The sequence below is a fragment of the Triturus cristatus genome, chromosome 6 (genome assembly GCF_964204655.1).
Source record: "Triturus cristatus chromosome 6, aTriCri1.1, whole genome shotgun sequence".
NCBI lineage: Eukaryota > Metazoa > Chordata > Amphibia > Caudata > Salamandridae > Triturus > Triturus cristatus.
The window spans coordinates 1,090,676,873-1,090,696,151 of NC_140589.1; the positions used below are offsets into that span (position 1 = coordinate 1,090,676,873).

The 19,279-nt window shown below is 53.2% G+C and overlaps 1 protein-coding gene across 3 annotated transcripts in view; it reads left to right on the forward strand.

Moving 5' to 3' along the window:
• The window catches only part of LYST (lysosomal trafficking regulator), a 3,752,809-nt gene that overhangs the window by 1,919,121 nt on the left and 1,814,409 nt on the right, over positions 1 to 19,279 (forward strand). For all 3 annotated transcript variants that reach the window (XM_085611970.1, XM_085611971.1, XM_085611972.1), the window contains one exon: positions 4,329 to 4,559. In XM_085611970.1, coding sequence (XP_085468096.1) covers positions 4,329 to 4,559 — 231 coding nt within the window. The remainder of the gene's footprint in view (positions 1 to 4,328; positions 4,560 to 19,279) is intronic.

The window sequence follows — 19,279 nt, forward strand, 5'->3', positions numbered from 1 at the left end:
GGTTATCTTTCGGCCATCTCCGCCTTTTTACGGCTTCCAGATCAGCCTTCTCTTTTTAAGTCCCCTGTTGTTAACCGTTTCCTAAAGGGCATTACGCACACATTTCCTCCTGTGCCGTTCATAATGCCTCAATGGAACTTAAACCTTGTGTTGACATATCTGATGTGCGCTCCCTTCGAGCCCCTTCATACCTGTCCTTTGCGTCTTCTCAATCTCAAGACGGCCTTACTGGTAGCTATCACCTCTGCCAGAAGAGTGAGTGAGCCCCAGGCTCTTTCTGCCAAACCTCCTTTCCTTTCTATTCATCCGGACAAGGAGGTTTTAAGGACCCGTTGTGAGAAGTTGGCCTGATGTATGATGTCACTAGTTCTAGTGTACACCTTATATCAGTCCAAACAACCCTTATGGTGATTGGTTGTAAACTCAACCTTATAGACCAGCTATCCTAGTGGTAGCATGGACAAGAGCAGTCTTAGGCTAAACTCTGAATGGCATGTGAAGCCAGCTGTTATACCATTTGTAACCCCTTGAATACCAAATGAAAGGACACCACAACAGATATATATATAAAATAAAGTGTATTTATTCTAGTCAAACCCTCAGCACTCTTTATGATATTCGAGGTAAGTACAACACAGTCTTATTCAAGCATACATTAAGTCACACAGGTAAGTAATACAGTTAGGCCCTAGGGGCCACGCAAACCATATACTAAGTAAGTGGTATAAGGACCATTGCCACGGAAATAGGATAGGCCTAGGCCTAGGGAATCGCTGGGGCTACACTACACTACCAAAGGTTAGGAAGTGGGAGGCCCACGGGATTCAGGTGCAGAGTGGAAACACCTAAGCGTAATGCGTATAATCAATAGAAATAGTACGTTTAGAATTATTAAGATTTAGGACACTTCTGGAGTAACTAGGAAGTCGAGAATTGAGAACTAGACACTAGGATAGTCAATACCCTGATGAGCACCGGAGTACCCAAGTTACCTAGCCCACGGGCTGCGGGTGCATAGGTGTGAAGTTGCGTCGGGTTTCGTCGTCGACTCCTATGGATGCCTGAAGGAAAGATGCTGACGGGCAGTCAGTGAAGAGTGTCCGGTGGATCCCAAGGCTGGGATCAAGAAGGAAGGATACCTGCAAGCAGAAGGGACAGAGTCTAGGTCACTAGCCAGTGACCACGTGGAACCAGGAAGGAACCAGGCGATGTCGGGAGATTGCAGGTGAAGAGGTGAAGCTTGTCGCAGCAGCCACGGGTACCAGGAGGCGTCGAGGACGACCAGGACCAGGAGGCGAGCTGTCCCACGAAGGCTCTTGCTGTCGGCGGCGTCGAAGTCGAACTAGGACTCACCAAGCCTTGGCAAGCGGAACCCACGAAGAATGGAGGACTTGCTTCTGGTGCAGACCAGGAAGGTCTGGGGTGCTTCTCTTTTGCAGAGGAGCAGGGGCCAGTCTGGAGGAGCCAAACCAGCAGTGGAAAGTTAAAGGTGTGTCGTCACAGAGGTTACTAGCCAACAGGCAAGTAACCGGACAGATGCGGCAAGCAGGAAAATGCAGAAGGGCCCCACGCAGGACTCGTGGAGTGTGGGGGGCTGATCTTCGGTGCAGATGGTGCTTGGGGTTGGGGCTTCTCAATCCCCGGTGCACAACTTCGAGGGTGCCTCAGAAGCTGCGCTGGAAGATACTCGCCACTTTTCCCAGGTAGCCGGTCCCACGTCTCTCGCCGCCTCCACGGATCTCAGCTCGGCTGTGGATGTGGATCAGGGTCGGAGAAGTCTGGAAGTCAAGGCTCTGGTCGGGCTCTGCAGTCGGTCCCTCGTAGAACTTCAGCAAAGCAAAGGGTAAGTCTCTTGATGGTGCCTGTTTGCACAGGGTGACCACTCCTTGGCCACAAGGGGGATTCTTCAGTCTTCTTCTTTCGTCGAATGTCGAAGGTCCAGAGTTTCTGTTCAAGTTGCAGGTTCAGGATAATCTAATCTCCTGGGGCCCAGCTACCACACTTATACTAATCTGGGGGGCTGGGTTGCCTGCTAGGTCACACCTTATGGGTGGGACCTGGGAGGGGGGTGGGTACACCCCCTTCCCGTTGTCCAGTTTCGTGCCAGGACTGGGGCTGGAGTGCCCCAGCACCGGTTTGAACTGGACTATGCATGGGACACCTTGTGTGCCCCAGGCAGTGTCTCGTTTCTTTCATCCCTCCCTGCCCCAATACACTAAGGCCTGTCTGGGGTGGTGCTCGCCCCTCTCAAGGCAGGAAACCTATTGTCCAAGCCTCCCGTGCCGGGATCACTCCCAGCAGCAGGAGGTCAGACTTGTGTCGTGGCAGCAGCATCCATTTTGTGATGCTGGGGCTCTGGTTAACTTTAACCGGGTAAGTAGGTTTCAACATGTCTTCTCCCTCTAGAAGGGAGGGATAATATCCTCATCCCCAGAAATGGGATGGGGGTATTATTCCTAAGTGTTAGACACCTTACACGACATGTTTTGATAAAGCCAAACCATAGTTACCACAACCGTTTAAGATTATAAGGCACTTTAAGAGTATATGGTAGGCTATATCATAGAACAGCTATAAGGACATGGTTCCGAAAGCTGCAGACAGGCTCAGCTCATGCTAGAGCACCATCTCACATGTTACCAAGCACTCTGCCTCCAGGATTGTTAAGGCCTGCCATAGGAGTGGCTGATAGGTACACATGTGTCTATATGTAAGTTAGGTATAGGAATACTACACCTAAGCAAGGAGTGATTACACGACCTTGCCCCAGCTCAGTGATCAGCCAGTTGTGTCATAATGGAAGGCCAGGCCAGGGGTGGCATAATACATGCTGCAGCCCCTGGTAGGCCTAGGGTACACCTATGCCCTGGGTACCTAAGGTACACTGTACAGGGGCCAATAAGGTGATCCTATCCAATGGGGTTATGCACCTAAAGTACATAGTATTAATTTAGAGAGAGAACAGCAGGGCTGTGGGTCTGATTAGCAGGCCCACAGCCACATCCAAGTCGAAAACCAGTAAAGCAAAAGCAAAAAGTGGGGGTGAACATAGAAAGCAGACCCTACTCTCCTACACCCGTTCTTCTATTTTGCCAAATGTTGACATGCCCTTCCACTTCGGGCAGACCATCACTTTGCCTACCTTCTTTCATCCTCCGCATCCTTCACAAGAGAAAGAGAGGCCCAACCGTTTGTACCCAAAACCTGCGCTCTCGTTCTATCTCAAGCAAATACAACAGTTCTGGGTGGATGACCAGCTCTTTGTTGGCTACGTGGGCGCCAAAGAATGTCGGGCCGTACACAAACGAACCATCTCTCGGTGGGTCATTCTGTGCATCAAAGCATGTTACTCGTTGGCTAAGAAGGAGCCTCCGGTGGGGCTTCGTGCCCATTCTACCAGGGCAACGGCAGCCACTACTGCCTTGGGACGCGGAATTCCCTTGCAGGACATTTGTCAGGCAGCCACGTGGGCCTCCTGCACACGTTTACCAAGCATTACTGCCTTGACAGTCAAGTCTGGAGGGACGGCTTCTTTGGCCGTTCTGTTCTCTGTGACTTTCTGGTGTGATCTTTGTTTGCAGACCCTCCACCGGGGTTGGTATTGCTGGGGTATCTATTCTAAGGTAAGGAATCTATCACTAACGTGTCTCTTTCAGATGCACAAGTTACTACTTGTGTAACGATACATTAGTTAGTGATAGATTCCTTACCGCCCCACCCATCCTCCCCGTTCTGCTAACAGATTTCTAGGGTTAAGGTTATCCCCTTTCAGGGCCTTAGTTTCATGGCACCAGTGGTCAGTTTCTTGCATGGCTCTGCGTTCCTGGCACGGAAAGTCGTGTACAGAACTGACGGCGCGCATGGGTGGCGCCTGAGTGGTCTCCGTGACGTCATCTCGGCGCATACGACGCCGGCTGCGGAGCCGCGCGACGCTGCCTGCTGACGTGCGGGAGTGCTGCTGGCGAGAAGACTTTCCGGATTCAGTCTTGACGCCTGGGGATTATTCTAAGGTAAGGAATCTATCACTAACTAATGTCTCTTACAGATATATCGTTACACACGTAGTAACTTGTGCTTCTGCAAGAGAGAGACATTCTTTCTGCAAGGCAAACGTGTGCAATCAGCTAAATGCATGGAAAAGTGAAAGTGCTCTTTAAAAAAATGAGGCCGATAATAAGCTTTTTTTATGTTGTCAGATCAGATGCATCTTTTTTAGTGTGTGTAAATGTTTAAAGTTTTATGAATGTTCAAGTCTTTACTTCCTGTGTCTTATTTCACTTACCTAAAGTATAACATATATATGTGCATTTGCTTATTTTTTCCAACAGAGTTGATGTAGAAGAACTGAAAAATGCCAGCCTTTTTAGGAAGTGGTGCATCACGCCAATTTTGGGATTCATAGAGAATTCGTTGTATGATAGCACATTGCTACACAGTTTATTTGACTTTCTTCTGCAAATTTTTAATTCCTGTTCAAAGGTGGCGGACATGCTCCTTGAGAATGGTTTGTTATATGTACTATGTAATACCTTAGCAGCTTTAAATGGACTGAGGAAAAGGTGAGCCTTGACATTTTTAAAAAAAATGCTAATAATTTAAAGTATATATGCTAGTTGAAATGTATTCTGTTTATTTTAAGTCTGCTGATAAAGACTATGCTGTTTAAAAATGAATTGAGCAAAGCTTTAACTTCTATTAGTGGGAATAAAATGGATTTAAATTTTTAATTCAAAAATTGTTATAATCTGATAGAGACTTCTAGCTGCAGATTCCTTACCTTTGAATTCCCCAGGCATCAGGCTGGATCCGGAAACCTTTGCTGAGCAATAACCCTTGCACGCAGAGTCAGGTGGCTCCATTCAGCTCCGTGTGACGTTGTCGGCATTGGTAGCATTGGTTATGACACTGTGGTGCCTATATAGGCGTCACCCAGACGCTCGGACGTCAGTTCTTTTCTTTTACACGCCAGCAAAAGCGTTGATATTGGAAGAGCTACCCCTCTGCCACTTTTCTGGCAGGTTTTATCTCGATTTTTGTCGAATTCAGAGAATGTTTTCCACTTTGTGTGCAAGGGATGTCTTCGAGGAAGACAAGTTTCAAGCCGTGCGGTGCTTGCCACTGCATGATGTCGGCTATCAATTCCCCACCTCGTCTATCTCTGGTGTCTTGAGAGCGACCACAATTTGAAGTTGTGCTCGCACTGCCGGGCTTTGGCTCCAAAGGCCTTGAGGGAGCGAGCGATTAAGCTCCCCGTGGCCTGGCAGTTGACACCGACCAGCAAGACTCCATGGAGGTCTTGGTTCTGTTCGAAGAAGAGGAGGTTGCGGGACTGCTCCCGAAGCCATAAGTCCTCTTCATCCCACTCGAGGTCCTCGGGACACTCGGGGAAGAGGCATAAGAAGAAGAGAAGGTCCAAGGTGACTTCACCTCGGCTGGCGTCCGTCATCGAGAGAGGTAAGGAGCACCAACGCTGTAGGCTCTTTCCGGGAGCCAGAGCGACTCCCTCTCACATAAAAGAATTTTGCAAGGCCATTACTGCATATTTGAGCGAACGACCCTGCTGGTGAGCCTTCAGGCCCTGTGGAGTCGGAAGGGGCCACATCGGGTTCAACGCCATCGGCTCTGGCCACGCCACCGATGAAGCCTGAAGGATCCGATCCGGGTCGACGCCGGTTGTGCAATCGCGACCTTCCCCGGTGTCGGGCCCGAAGTCGGTGCCTGTGGCGGCGCTAGTGTCCATTGGCGGCACCATCCCAACATCGGCGGCGCCAGCCCCAACCTCATCCCCTGTGACAAAACGCCGGAACGACGTCGCTCGACGCCGATTCCGGGGCCGATTGAAACCAGAGGTTCTCTGTTGTCACCTGAGCACTTTAAGGATGTACTAGGCTCAGGAGAGGAATGGGAGGGGTCTGTAGACCCTCTGGAACACCAGGATGTCTCTGAGGAGAAGTTGGACTGGTATCAGGAACTAGGAGAGGCCAGTGGACTGGACACCTCTCCAGATACTGGCATACTCTCTCCGCCAACAGTGGCTACAGAGGAGGAGCCATCCTATGCCATGGTGGTTGAAAAGAGCAGTTGAGGTCCTTTGACTGGAGCTGCCCTCAGTGCAGGTCAGGACTAATCTCCTGACCGAGGTGCTTCAACCTGGGACTTCCACTTCCGAACCCCTTTTGCCCTTTAATGAAGCATTTACAGACATCCTTCTAGGCACGTGGTCCAAGCCTAGCACAGGGGCTCCTGTGAATAGGACGATTGCACACGACCTTCATCCAGCTCCAGGCGACCCTAAGTTCCTCAGCAAACAGAACCGCATCACCTTTCTTGACATATATGCAAAAAAACTTGATAATCCATATAAGTCCAATCAAACCAATTGATACGAGAGATGTCAATTGTCCCAACAGCTGTTATATAATTTCTTTTATTTTCAAAAAAAGCCATCAGCCAACGCGTTTCGTCCCAGTCTACTAGAACTTCTTCAGGGCAATAATATTTCCCTTGAATACAACCGAAAAACTGAATGAAAACAAATTGTCCGATTTCAAGTAACCAAAAACTCAACAATAGCTGGTGTTTCTGAGTCACTTCATATATTAGAGTGATCAAAATTAATCCGTAATCATATCAATGGCGGTTCCTTTCCAGTCCCAATAGCAACTTTGGCGCAACGGTGTGATGGCCGGTGACAACAAAACAAGCAATGCGCACCCGATGAATTCCTAGGTGAACACACAGGTGGATATTATCCACCCAGACACACAATCCTGTAACAAAACAGTCTCACGACGTGGCTCTAATTTCGAAGAAAATCACCAATTTGAAGAAAATTTGAAGAAAATCGCCACATTCTAAGAAGGCTCTGGCAGTTGTAGCTAATATCCTGATTAAAATATCTTGAATTCATGTCCCAATACTGTAAACTGCGATCGCGCACCACTCTGAATACCATCTCTAAATCAGCGGGAGGGAATTGGCTCCGGTGCGAGCCGCACACGAGGAAGGCATCCCACACTGTGCACCACACTGGGCTGCCTTTTGTTCCTGAGCAGAGAGTAGCCTTGCGGAGACTGCGGGCCGCCTGAAGGTGTACCTGTATCAGCCTTGGAAAGCAGGTGCTTGGTCCATGGTCGTGTCCTGGCCCTCCTAGGCCTGCTGTCAACATTTCAATTGCTGCAGGAAAAATATATGAAGGGCTACTGCAGCGCAAACGTTGGATTGAATCTGCTGCATGAAGCTGATCTACTGTAGGTGTCCCCCTGGCTCTTCTGCTAGTATGTCCTAAAATGACTGGTGCCTCCCTCATTAAATGCATATAACCGGCCACAGCTGACTGTGCCCCTTTGCACACAATGACCACCGTTTTTCCATTGAATTGCCCCTTTGGATGTGCCTTCACGCGAACGTGCATTGCGAGGCCGCTTGCTTTTTCTGCGGTATATTCAGTGCCTCTCCTGGATCGTTCCTACCACAGTGGGTGAGTGGTGCCACATACTCTCCTCTATCTTAGATTTAGATCCCATGGTACTCCAATTATTCGCAAAGCAGATGCCAAACAATTGCGGCTAACGTTTGATTGTAGATGAGCGCAAAACAAACTGGGGAAGGCTCCTCATACTCCGGAGCTGGAGGCACAAATGGAAAGAAATAGTGCCCTCGTCACCCACCCTCAGAAAACATTAAAGCCCTGTTGCTAGAAAAGTGTTCAAAACGCTCCACTATTGACCTCTATAACCCAAAGAATGGATGATATGAAGGTGCGCCCTGACAAGCAACATGCAAGACTGTCAACTGCTGAGCAGCACATACCTAATGATGAGTATCATCACACAAAACAGGATAAGGAGGTGCAGACGATGCATGAGGAGATACAACACTAACTTAAAAATGAAAATCTAGAAGCCAGGTCTTGAAGAAGCAACGTGTGCATTATTGGCATACCAGAATCCACTGTCAGGTGGCACATTGAGGACTATCATGAGAAAATGCTGCTGGCTTTATTTGGTGCTGAGAGATTTTCTAAGTCATCGCTCTCTGGCTCCCAAACCTGTAGCGGGTCTGGTGGCTCGGTAAACTAATGCATCCACTGCAGGGGCCTGTGTTCAACCTTATGGTCACAGGTTCAAATCCTGGCGGGTCCACTCAGCCTTTCATCCATCCGAGGTCGATAAAATGAGTACCATTGAAGTGGGTAACAATAAACATCTGTTATTCAGCGCCAAGATACCGACGGGTGAACGTGCGCTTTACAAATACACATGTTATGTTATGTACCTGGTGCGCCCCCTACACCTATAATTACGACAAATTCTAATTATAGGGACGGGGACCAGCTATTGCGACTCATCCATGAACCTAAGGAACTCGAGCACGAAGGAATGCAGTTCTCCTTTTTTCTGGACTTTCCCCTGTCAGTTCAAGATGCCAGGAAAAAGTACTTCCTGTTAAAAGGAAGCAGTAAGAGCTTGGCCTTCATATGCTGTGCTGTACCTGGTGCTCCTCCGGGTTATGTCAAGGGGTAATACCATATCTGATAGAGACATCTAGCCGCAGATTCCTTAACTTAGAATATCCCCAGGCCTCAGACTGGATCCGAAAAATCCTGCTGGGCTCCGTCCTGACGTCGCCCACGTCAGTGGAGCTATGTAAGCCGCCCACGGCGTGCTGACGTCAGTTTTCTTCTTTTCCGCGTCCTAACATGGATCCAGGAGAGTAATACCTCTGGCCTGTTTTTATATTTTCAGGCCTTCTTGACGCCCCTTTTTTTTGCATCAAGGAACAGTGTGTTAGATGCCTGCGAGCTTCAAACCGTGCTAGTCCTGCTTGCGCCAGATGTTGGCGACGGACCCACACGAAATTTGTATATGGTGCTTGGGCGAGCACCACGACTCCGTGGAGTGCGACGCTTGCCAACAGCTGCGGCCCAAAGCCCTGCGGGAACACCGCATGAAGCTGTTGTCTGCGCGGATGTCCCGAACTGGCCCCTCACGACACCAGTCTCCTTCTCCGGCGGAATCGTCAACACAGCGCCGGCGATCAAACGACGATGCTCCTGTTAGGTCCCGGGAACGTTGCCATCCTTCGCCTCCCTCTGGTAAGCACAAACTGAAGTCGCATAAGTCGTCGGCTTCAGGCCATCATGTTGGGGCCTATAGCTCACGGTCTTTGGCGCATTCTGGCCCCCAGCAGTCAGACCCCGCATACCCCCCATTTCCGGGTGCCGGGGCGACTCGTCCTCAGATGGAGGACTACTGCAGGGCTTTGCAGTCCTTTCCTGCATTACCCCCCCCCCTCCCTGGTGCGCCTTCCAGCCCCACATGCAGGGTAGGGTCTCAGGTCAGAACTCCGACGGAGGGTTCGCCCTCGGCTCTGACCTAGCGCACTGACTCTGACTCCAGAGTAGCCGCAACATCGGGACACGGCCCGGAGGGGCATCCCATGGTGTCTAGCCCTTCCTTGGCGCCGGCTCATATCCTTCCGGGGCTCCCTGCGACATCGCTGGAGGTGGCTGCGGCGCGGTGCACATAGCCGCTTCGGCTCAGTTCTCTCCCAGCAGGTTTCCACCTCGGGTGATGTAGAGTCGGTGCCGGTCCGACTCCGAGCGGTCGACACCTTTTCGGAGGTCGCCGACGCCTGCTCAACTCTGATGGCTGCTGCCTCTCTGGCCACCAGTGCCAGCTCAACTACGGCAGCTGAGGACAACTCCACTACAACGGTCGAGGCCTTTTCCGATGTCATCGACGCCGGCTCGACTCCCGGAGTCAAGGCCTTTTCGGAGGTCCATGACGCCGGCTTGGCGTCACATCGGCGCCATTCAGTGCTACCATCTCCTCGTTCATTGGTGGAGGATGTACTCCCAGGTTCAACACCCCCAGAGTCATTTCAACGCTCTCCGGAGCGCACGCAGATGGGGCATTAGCCTACTAATTTTGCTGAGTTTCTTTTGAGCGGCCAGATTAGCTTGCGTCCGCCCCTACAGATAACTTGCCGTCCCCACCTCGTGGTGCCACGGAAGCTAGTGGGATGTTTGTCAGGGCTGTTTGCAGGGCTACAGCCATTTTACGCATGCAGCCACCCTCTGTCTCTAGGCCTTCAGAGCCTTTGCAGGAACTTCTCCTGCAGGGCGCGGGGAACGTGGAGCCATTATTGTCATTTGCGGAGTCATTATTTGACATCCTTCTTGGGACGTGGGCAAGGCCTTCTTCGGCGGACCCCGTGGATCGTGCTGTAGCATATCGCCATCGGCCTGCTCTCACTGACCCCACCTGTTTGACCCTCCATCCTGGAGCTGGAGGACTTGTGCTTGAGGCAGCCCTCTCTATCACTCCTGTTCCGTTGTACCCTCCCACTCGGGAGTCTCGGTGGTTGGAGTCATGGGGCCGTGATGTGTTTGCATCCGCCAGCTCCGCATTCCGGTTCCTGAACACTTTGTGTGTGTTTGCTCGGGCTACGTTTGCCCTTTGGGATGCTGTCGAGCAGCTACTTCCTTCCTTGTCGGACAGCTCGCGTGCCAATCTAGTCCGCTTTTTCAGTGATGGGCATGATATGGCGCATTTTTCAATTCAGTCTGCCATGAACACCACGGACTCGGTAGATCGTGCTATGGCCAGGTCGGTTGTCCTGCGCTGCCATGCATGGTTGCGTGATGGCGTTTTCCCACAACATATTCAGGAGCGACTTGGAGATCTGCCATATGATGGGATCACTCTTTTTGACACCCATGCTGACTCGGCAGTGCGACGACTCCTGTCTATGGTTGATTCTCTTCCCAGGTTTTAATCCTGTTGGTGGATTTTGGGATGCGTGACGGTGCTGTCACGTTCTTTTGTGTAGCCCCTTGTGGCTTACTGAGGTTCTCAGTTGCATGGCTGTTCAGCCATTTTATTTCCTTCTTCTGGTACAGTAGTATGACTGTGTTGCCTTTCGTTTGAGCCTCTGTCTACGAGCGTGTCTCAAGAGGAACCCTTCTTTTTGTAGGGTGGTACCTTACCCTATGTGGGGTATTTGTTGCCAATTATATTGCTACTCTTCCTTCCCTAGGCACTTTTGCCACAAGTTAATTCTTCCTATTATTGTAGGATATCAAATCTGGTGAGATCCATGGGCTTCATTTCTCTCCAGGGGTGGCGTATTGGTTGTCTATGGTGGGTCCGTAACACATCCCCGTTTGTCATAGGGATGCCCGTTCCATGATATTTGCTTCAGGGTTTTGTCACACCTATTCCTTCCGGGCGTGTTCTTGCAGCCTCGCTGAGCACATCTTGCTTGTCTACAGGTGGACATGTGCCCCTGGGGGGCATGTCCCTCTGGTCAGTTCCGGAATGGTATCTTCTGTATTCTGTGAATACTTGCATTCTTCGTGCATACATGTTATGCTCGGAGTCTTTCTATTGCCTCCAAAGCTTCCCCGACAAGGTTTCCGGTTCCTTGCTTCCTGCAGAACGCAGGGTCCGGTTACTTCGTTCCTGTCCTCTGCATATTTCTTTATTCTCAAGGAGTGACTATTCTCCACATTCTCCTACTTGGTGAATGGGGTCGTTCTATGGCAAAGTGTGCTTTTGGGCAACAGGCCTATGTCTGTGCCTTGTCTCCTATTTAACGTTTCTTCAATTCATGTTTAAATGGCGCAATTTATGACCCTTACTGTATATATCGTAGGTTATACACGCCACAAGGCTCTAGGTTCTTTTGACCTAGTATTAGGACTTCTTGCACACACTCTCCTTTCGGGATACACTCCCCTATGTGTTCCTGGTCCTGCCAGTTATCCCCTCACAGCGGCATTTTTTAATACATTTGGCTGCGTGCCTAGCTCCTGAGCCATCTCTACGGTAACTCTTCTGTTGTCACGTCCTACAGGGTACACATTGTTATGCTTTTTGTATTACGCACACAAGCCTTCTCGTGTGGCTCCTGTACTTCCCCGGTCAGTCTTCGGACTGTTCCCTGGTTTCATTTTTTGGCATTCCATGTGGTGTATGTTCAGGCGGTATGCTCTACTGTTCTCATGTTGTAGGGCTCCTTCTTTCATGGAGTCGCTGCATTTTGTCTTACATGGGCACTGACCTTTCTAGTTCCACATTTCCTTTGTCTGTGTCTGGACGGGAGAGGTCTCACACCATCCCTCGCCAGCTTGTCGTGCTTTTGCCGTCCCTTGTCCATGTTCATTTTGGAGTTCCTGGGTCTAATGTCAGATGCCCTGGCATTGCGGTTCCCACCGTGTTTCCTATGCCATTGACAACTTTGTTCTAATGGCACATGATGGTTGTTTCGCAGACCCTCCTCGTATAGGGTATGGCTTTGATATCTATTCTAAGTTAAGGAATCTGCGGCTAGATGTTTTTATCAGATGGAAAAGTTACTTTCCTTCGGTAACGATGTATCTGAAAGAAACACGTTAGTTAGATTCCTCACCTTAGAATATCCCCAGGCGTCAGACTGGATCCGGAAGATTTTTCGTCAGCAATACCCCTTGCGCGTCGCTAGGCGTCGTCTGCGGCTCCGCGTCCGTCGTCGGCGTCGTGCGCCGGGATGACGTCGTCGGAGTACTTAGACGCCGCCCTCGCGCGCTGACGTCAGTTCTTCTTTTTTCCGCGCCAGTAAGCGCAGATCCGGGAGAGCTACCCCTTTTAGTCTTTTTTGACTAACTCTTTTTGATCATTTTTGATCCCTGTCTGTCGACATCTGGTGCCGGTAGGATGCCTGGGTTCAAGGCTTGTGAAGACTGTCATCGACTGATGTCGGTGACCGATCACCACCGCCGGTGCCTCTATTGCTTAGGCCTCGACCACGACGCGGAGTCGTGCAACGACTGCCAGGCCCTGACTTCGAAGGCTAGGCGGGAGCGGTCCCGCAAGCTTCTCGAGCTTCGCCACTCGGCTCCGCGTCGTGCGCGATCCCGGTCCAGGAGGAGGTCCAAGGATCGCTCGCGGAGCCCTAGCCGACGCCACCATCGTTCGTCTGGCTCCAAGTCGTCGGGTAAGTCCAAACACTCAAAGAAGTCCAAGAGGCGACATCGCTCTTCGGACTCCCCTCGCCGGTCGCGCGACTCGGCCGAGGGTCCCAGTGGTTCCACCCCCGCGGCTCCGGCGGAGCCGCAGGTGCCGCGTCCGCCCCCATACCTTCCGGTCCCTGGGGCTGACGCGGCGCCGGCGGAGATCAGTGCCTTCCTCTCGGCCATGAGGAGCCTGGCCCCGCCGTCGACGCCCGCTGGCGCGCCTTCGGGCCCCGCGGGCTCGACTGGGCGACCTCGCGTGCCGGCGGCTCCGGCCCCGGCGCCGTCGACGACTCCGGTCTCGACGCCGCAGGTCCCCGCGGGGCCCATGCCTGGGCCCCAGTCGACGCCGGTTGACCTTGTCACTCCTCCACCGGCGCCGACGCCTGAACCACCGACGCCGTCACCGGCGCCGCCGACGCCGACGCCTGTGACGCCGACGCCCCAGTTTAGCCCTCATCCGGACCCGACGCCGGCACGGCGTCCGCCGACGCCGCATCCGACGCCGCTAGAGACCTACCATCTCTACAGTCCGGTTCCGATCATTCCTCCTGTTTATCAGGAATCGGAAGAAGGGGGCGACTGGGAGGGGTTCGAGGACCCTCTGGCTGTTCAGTCACAGCTTTCTCAGGACTGGGCAGATGAGCTGGGGGAGGCCAGCGGGCTGGACACCTCGCCAGACGCTGGATTCACTTCTCCTCCGACCGTGGCTTCGGAGGAGGGTGCAGCATTTTCTGTGGTGCTGCGCAAGGCGGCTGAGGCCCTTGGGCTCGAGTTGCCTGCCGTGGCTGTGAGGACCAACATCCTCACTGAGGTGCTTCAAACCTCAGCAAGCTCCACTGAGCCTCTGCTGCCGTTTAACGAGGCCCTCACTGACGTTCTGCAGGGCACCTGGTCCAAGCCCTCCACAGTTCCTCCTGTGGATAGGAACGTTGCCAGGCGCCACCGCCCTGCTCCGGGCGACCCCAGCTTCCTGTCCCAACACCCCACCCCCGAGAGTCTGGTTATCCAGGCCTCTACTTCCCAATCCTCCTTCCCGACCGCTCCGCCGGACCGGGATTCCAAGAGACTCGAGCAGTTTGGCAAGAAACTGTTCTCGTCCCTTAGTTTGGGCCTGCGGTCTTTAAATACCGCCTGTCTCTTGGACCGTTATTCCCATTCTCTGTGGGATACGGTGGAGGACGTGCTGCCCCTGTGTCCGGAGGAGGTCCGGACGCGTCTTTCCCAGGCTCTGGCCGATGGGAGGGATGCAGCACGGCACGCCATAAGATGTGGGCTTGACACCACGGACTCGCTAGGTCGGGCGATTTCCACCACGGTGGCGCTCCGCCGCCACGCCTGGATGCGGTCCACGTCCTTTTCCGGGGATGTCCAGAACACCCTCATGGACATGCCCTTTGATGGCACTCGCCTGTTTGGTGAGAAGGCGGACAGTGCGCTGAACCGCTTTAAGGACTCCCGGGCTACGGCCAAGTCCTTGGGCCTCTCGGCTCCGCGGGCGCACACCTCCGCTTTTCGCCCCTTTCGTGGCCAAGGAAGGGGCGCCTCCTCACGTCCGCAGAGCCACCAGCCGCAGAACCAACCTGCGCGCGGTCGCGGACGTGGCTTCCGCCGTGGCGGAAATGGAGGCCGACGTGGTCAGCCCACATCCACCCCGGCAGCATCCGCCTCAAAGCCTTCCTAGTCCGAGCTTTCAGGCCCATACCACGCCAGTGGGCGGCAGAGTTCGCCATCACCTGCTCCACTGGCGGTCCATCACATCGGACAGGTGGGTGCTGCAAATCGTCCGAAGGGGCTACTCCCTCCCCTTCGAGACGACCCCTCCAGCCATGCCACCACAACACCACCGTATCTCGGGGGATCATTTGGATCTTCTCCGCGAGGAAGTTTCGGCTCTCCTGGCCAAGGGGGCCGTCGAGCGCGTTCCGAGTCCAGAAGTAGGTCGTGGTTGTTATTCCCACTACTTTCTGGTTCCCAAGAAGGGCAAGGGGGGCCTGCGCCCTATCTTGGACCTCCGGAACGTCAATGCCTTCCTCCGAAAGGAAAGGTTCAAGATGCTAACGTTGGCTCAGGTTTTAGCTGCCCTAGACCCTGGAGACTGGATGGTAGCGTTGGACTTGCAGGACGCATATTTCCATATCCCCGTCCTGCCGGCCCACCGGCGTTACCTGCGGTTCACGGTGGGCCAAGAGCACTTTCAGTTTACCGTGCTCCCCTTCGGCCTCACCAGTGCCCCTCGGGTGTTCACGAAAGTGATGGCGGTGGTCGCAGCTCATCTGCGCAGATCAGGGGTCCCAGTCTTCCCCTATCTCGACGACTGGTTGTTGAAGGCGGGCTCGCCCCAGGCAGTCGTCTCCCACCTCCAGACTACGGCGGATCTCCTGCATTTGCTGGGGTTTTCCATCAACGTGCCGAAGTCACACTTGAGTCCCTCTCAGAAGCTCCTCTTCATCGGAGCGGTTCTCGATTCGGCGCAGTTCCGGGTCCATCCACCGGAACAGCGGGTCCGGGATATACAGGCCCTGATTCCCATCTTTCGGCCTCTATCCCGGGTTTCGGTCAGGCTAGTGTTGCGGCTTCTGGGGCTGATGGCCTCCTGCATCCTACTAGTGCATCACGCCAGGCGGCGCATGCGGGCTCTGCAGTGGGACCTGAAGTTTCAGTGGGCCCAGCATCACGGCAACCTGTCCGACCATGTCCTGATCTCGGAGGGCACTGCACAGCAGCTGCAGTGGTGGCTCACGGACCGCGAGTGGGTCAAGGGCAAGAGCCTCTCCCTTCCCCAACCGGAGCATGTCGTAGTGACGGATGCGTCCCTCTTGGGTTGGGGTGGCCATATGGGAGAGGCGGAGATCAGAGGCCTCTGGTCTCCGGCGGAGTCTCGTCTCCACATCAACCTGTTGGAGTTGAGAGCGATCCGGCTTGCACTGAAAGCCTTCCTTCCCTCTGTCAGGGGAAGTGTCGTGCAGGTGTTCACGGACAACACCACCGCCATGTGGTACTGCAACAAACAGGGCGGGGTGGGGTCGTGGACCCTTTGTCAGGAGGCTCTGCGCCTCTGGACATGGCTGGAACACCAGGGCGTCACCCTGGTGGTTCAACATCTGGCGGGCTCTCTGAACGCCAGAGCAGACGAACTCAGCCGCCGGTGCATGATGGATCACGAATGGCGTCTGAACTCCGAAGTGGTGCAAGGCCTCTTTCAGCAGTGGGGAGAGCCTTGGTTAGATCTCTTCGCCACCGAAGAGAACGCGCAATGTCAGCAGTTCTGCGCGTTGGAATTTCCAAGGCGGCACTCGCTCGGCGACGCTTTTCGTCACGAGTGGAGTTGCGGTCTGTTGTACGCCTTTCCGCCTATACCACTTCTGCCCAGAGTGCTGAAGAAGATCAGGCGCGACCGGGCCCAAGTCATCTTGGTGGCTCCAGATTGGGCACGAAGATACTGGTATCCCGAGCTACTCAGTCTGTTGACCGATCCCCCGATACGTCTGCCCCTTCGGGAGGATCTTCTGTCGCAGCAGCAGGGGACGGTCCTCCACCCGAACCTGTCCAGCCTCCACCTCCATGCGTGGAGATTGAGCGGCGGCAGTTGATGCCATTTGACTTGCCTCCTGAAGTCTGTGATATCATTCTGGCAGCCAGGCGTCCCTCCACGAAGTCGGTATACGCCTGCCGGTGGAACAAATTTGTGGCATGGTGCACAGCAAAGGCTGTGGATCCCCTTTCCGCCCCTCTTTCTGAGGTTCTCCTCTTCCTTCTTTCTCTGGCCCGGCAGGGCTCTGCCCTGGGCACCCTGAAGGGTTATCTTGCTGCCATCTCCGCCTTCTTGCGGCTTCCTGATCAGCCTTCTCTTTTCAAGTCCCCTGTGGTTACACGCTTTCTCAAAGGCATTACACACACGTTCCCTCCTGTCCCTTTTGTAATGCCTCAGTGGGACTTGAATCTGGTATTGACCTTCCTGATGTGCGCTCCCTTCGAGCCTCTTCACAATTGCCCTCTTCGTCTTCTAACTCTAAAGACTGCTTTTCTGGTAGCCATCACCTCGGCTAGACGGGTGAGTGAGCTCCAGGCTTTATCTTCAAAGCCTCCTTTCCTATCTGTTCATCCGGACAAGGTTGTCCTTCGGCCTCGTCCCTCCTTTCTTCCTAAAGTGGTGACTCCTTTTCACCTTGGGCAGTCTGTCACCTTGCCCACCTTCTTTCCGCCTCCGCATCCTTCCAAAGAGGAAGAGAGGCTCCACCGTCTGGACCCAAAACGTGCGCTCTCCTTTTATCTGGACCGCACAAAACAGTTCCGGGTGGACGACCAGCTTTTTGTTGGGTACGTGGGCGCTAAGAAGGGGAAAGCTGTGCACAAACGAACCATCTCTCGGTGGGTCGTTTTGTGTATAAAAATCTGCTATTCCTTGGCTAAAAAGGACCCTCCTGTTGGGCTGCGCGCCCATTCTACTCGGGCCACGGCGGCTACTACTGCCTTGGGACGGGGAGTCCCTTTGCAGGACATCTGTCAGGCGGCGACGTGGGCTTCTCTACACACGTTTGCCAGGCATTATTGCCTTGACAGCCAAGTCCGGAGGGATGGCTTCTTTGGCCGTTCTGTCCTCCAGGACTTTCTGGTGTGATCTTGGTTCGCAGACCCACCACCGGGGATGGTATTGCTTGGGTATCTATTCTAAGGTGAGGAATCTAACTAACGTGTTTCTTTCAGATGAACAAGTTACTAACCTTCGGTAACGATGTATCTGTAAGAAACATTAGTTAGTTAGATTCCTCACCGACCCTCCCATCCTCCCCGTTCTGCGAACTGACATCTAGGGTTAAGGTTGTCCTTTCAGGCCCCTAGATTTTATTTTTGGCACCAGTGCCGGTCTTTGCATGGCTCTGCGTTCCTGGCGCGGAAGGCTATGTACAAGAACTGACGTCAGCGCGCGAGGGCGGCGTCTAAGTACTCCGACGACGTCATCCCGGCGCACGACGCCGACGACGGACGCGGAGCCGCAGACGACGCCTAGCGACGCGCAAGGGGTATTGCTGACGAAAAATCTTCCGGATCCAGTCTGACGCCTGGGGATATTCTAAGGTGAGGAATCTAACTAACTAATGTTTCTTACAGATACATCGTTACCGAAGGTTAGTAACTTGTTCTTCTGATGGATACATCTGCCTGTGGATTCCTCACCTATATCCCCTCCGCGCCAGCATTCCGGAAACTTTTTGTAGCTCTCTGCGCCGACAAGGTCGTCACAGCGTCATGGCTCTGCATGCAGCTCCGCATGACGTCACTGGAGCCATGAGACCACCACGTCGTAGTGATGTCAGTACCTTTTTTTCCGCGCTACAAGCTAACGGATTTTCTGGGACTCTCCTGTCTTTCAACTGCTACTTTATTTCGAGACTTTATTTGTTATTGTTTCGACTATGTCTGTTCCTAGGAAGTCTGGTTTCAAGCCCTGCAAGGAATGCGGATGTCACATGTCTATTACTGACCCGCATGATGACTTCTCTGGTGCCTCTCTAGCGATCACAACGTCGAAGGTTGTTCATCCTGTAGAAAAATGAACCCTAAGGCGCTGAAGGAGAGAGAGGCCAAACTCTACATGTCCAAGGTGAGAAAGGAAAAAAGAGGTCGTAAGAGATCGAAGTCGAGGTCGTCGACTTTGCATGGATCCAAGAGAAGGCACAAGAAGAAGAAGAGACATGGGTCTCGATGTTCGATCGTCCAAGTCTCGAGCTTCTAAGTCGCCTTCTCCTGCTCCTCGACGTCGTACCAAGGATGTTATTTCTTCTTCACCTTCTGAGTCTCCATAGGCTTCTCCAGACCAGACTCCTGTCTTGGGTTCTCCGGTGCAGTCTCCGGCCCGGTTGATTCTCCGGCTTCAGATGGGGATTCAAATCCGGTCGAGGAAGAGTTTCCTGCTGCTCCTGCGGCTCCACCTGTTACTCCAGTGGCTCTGACTCCGGAGACTCCATGTAAGGAAGTCGAACCGGCGCAGTTTCTTTCGTTCCCGGCGCTGGGATTGGATCTGTCGCATTTCATAAATGCGATGTATGGTATTTTTACCAGAGCCACATGCCCCTCTGGAGCACCTTCGGGTACCATGGGCCCTTAGGCATTTAATTTGGGCGTGCCTCAGCATTATCCTCCGGCCCCCTTTATGCCTTATATGCCGATGGCGCCGTAATGGCAGTATCCGGCGCCGAGGGTGTCAACGCCGCTTGAGCGCTCTCCGGTTCCGTCCGGCGTCCCCTCTTCCAGGGTTCGTTCGACGCGGATCCCTGTCAC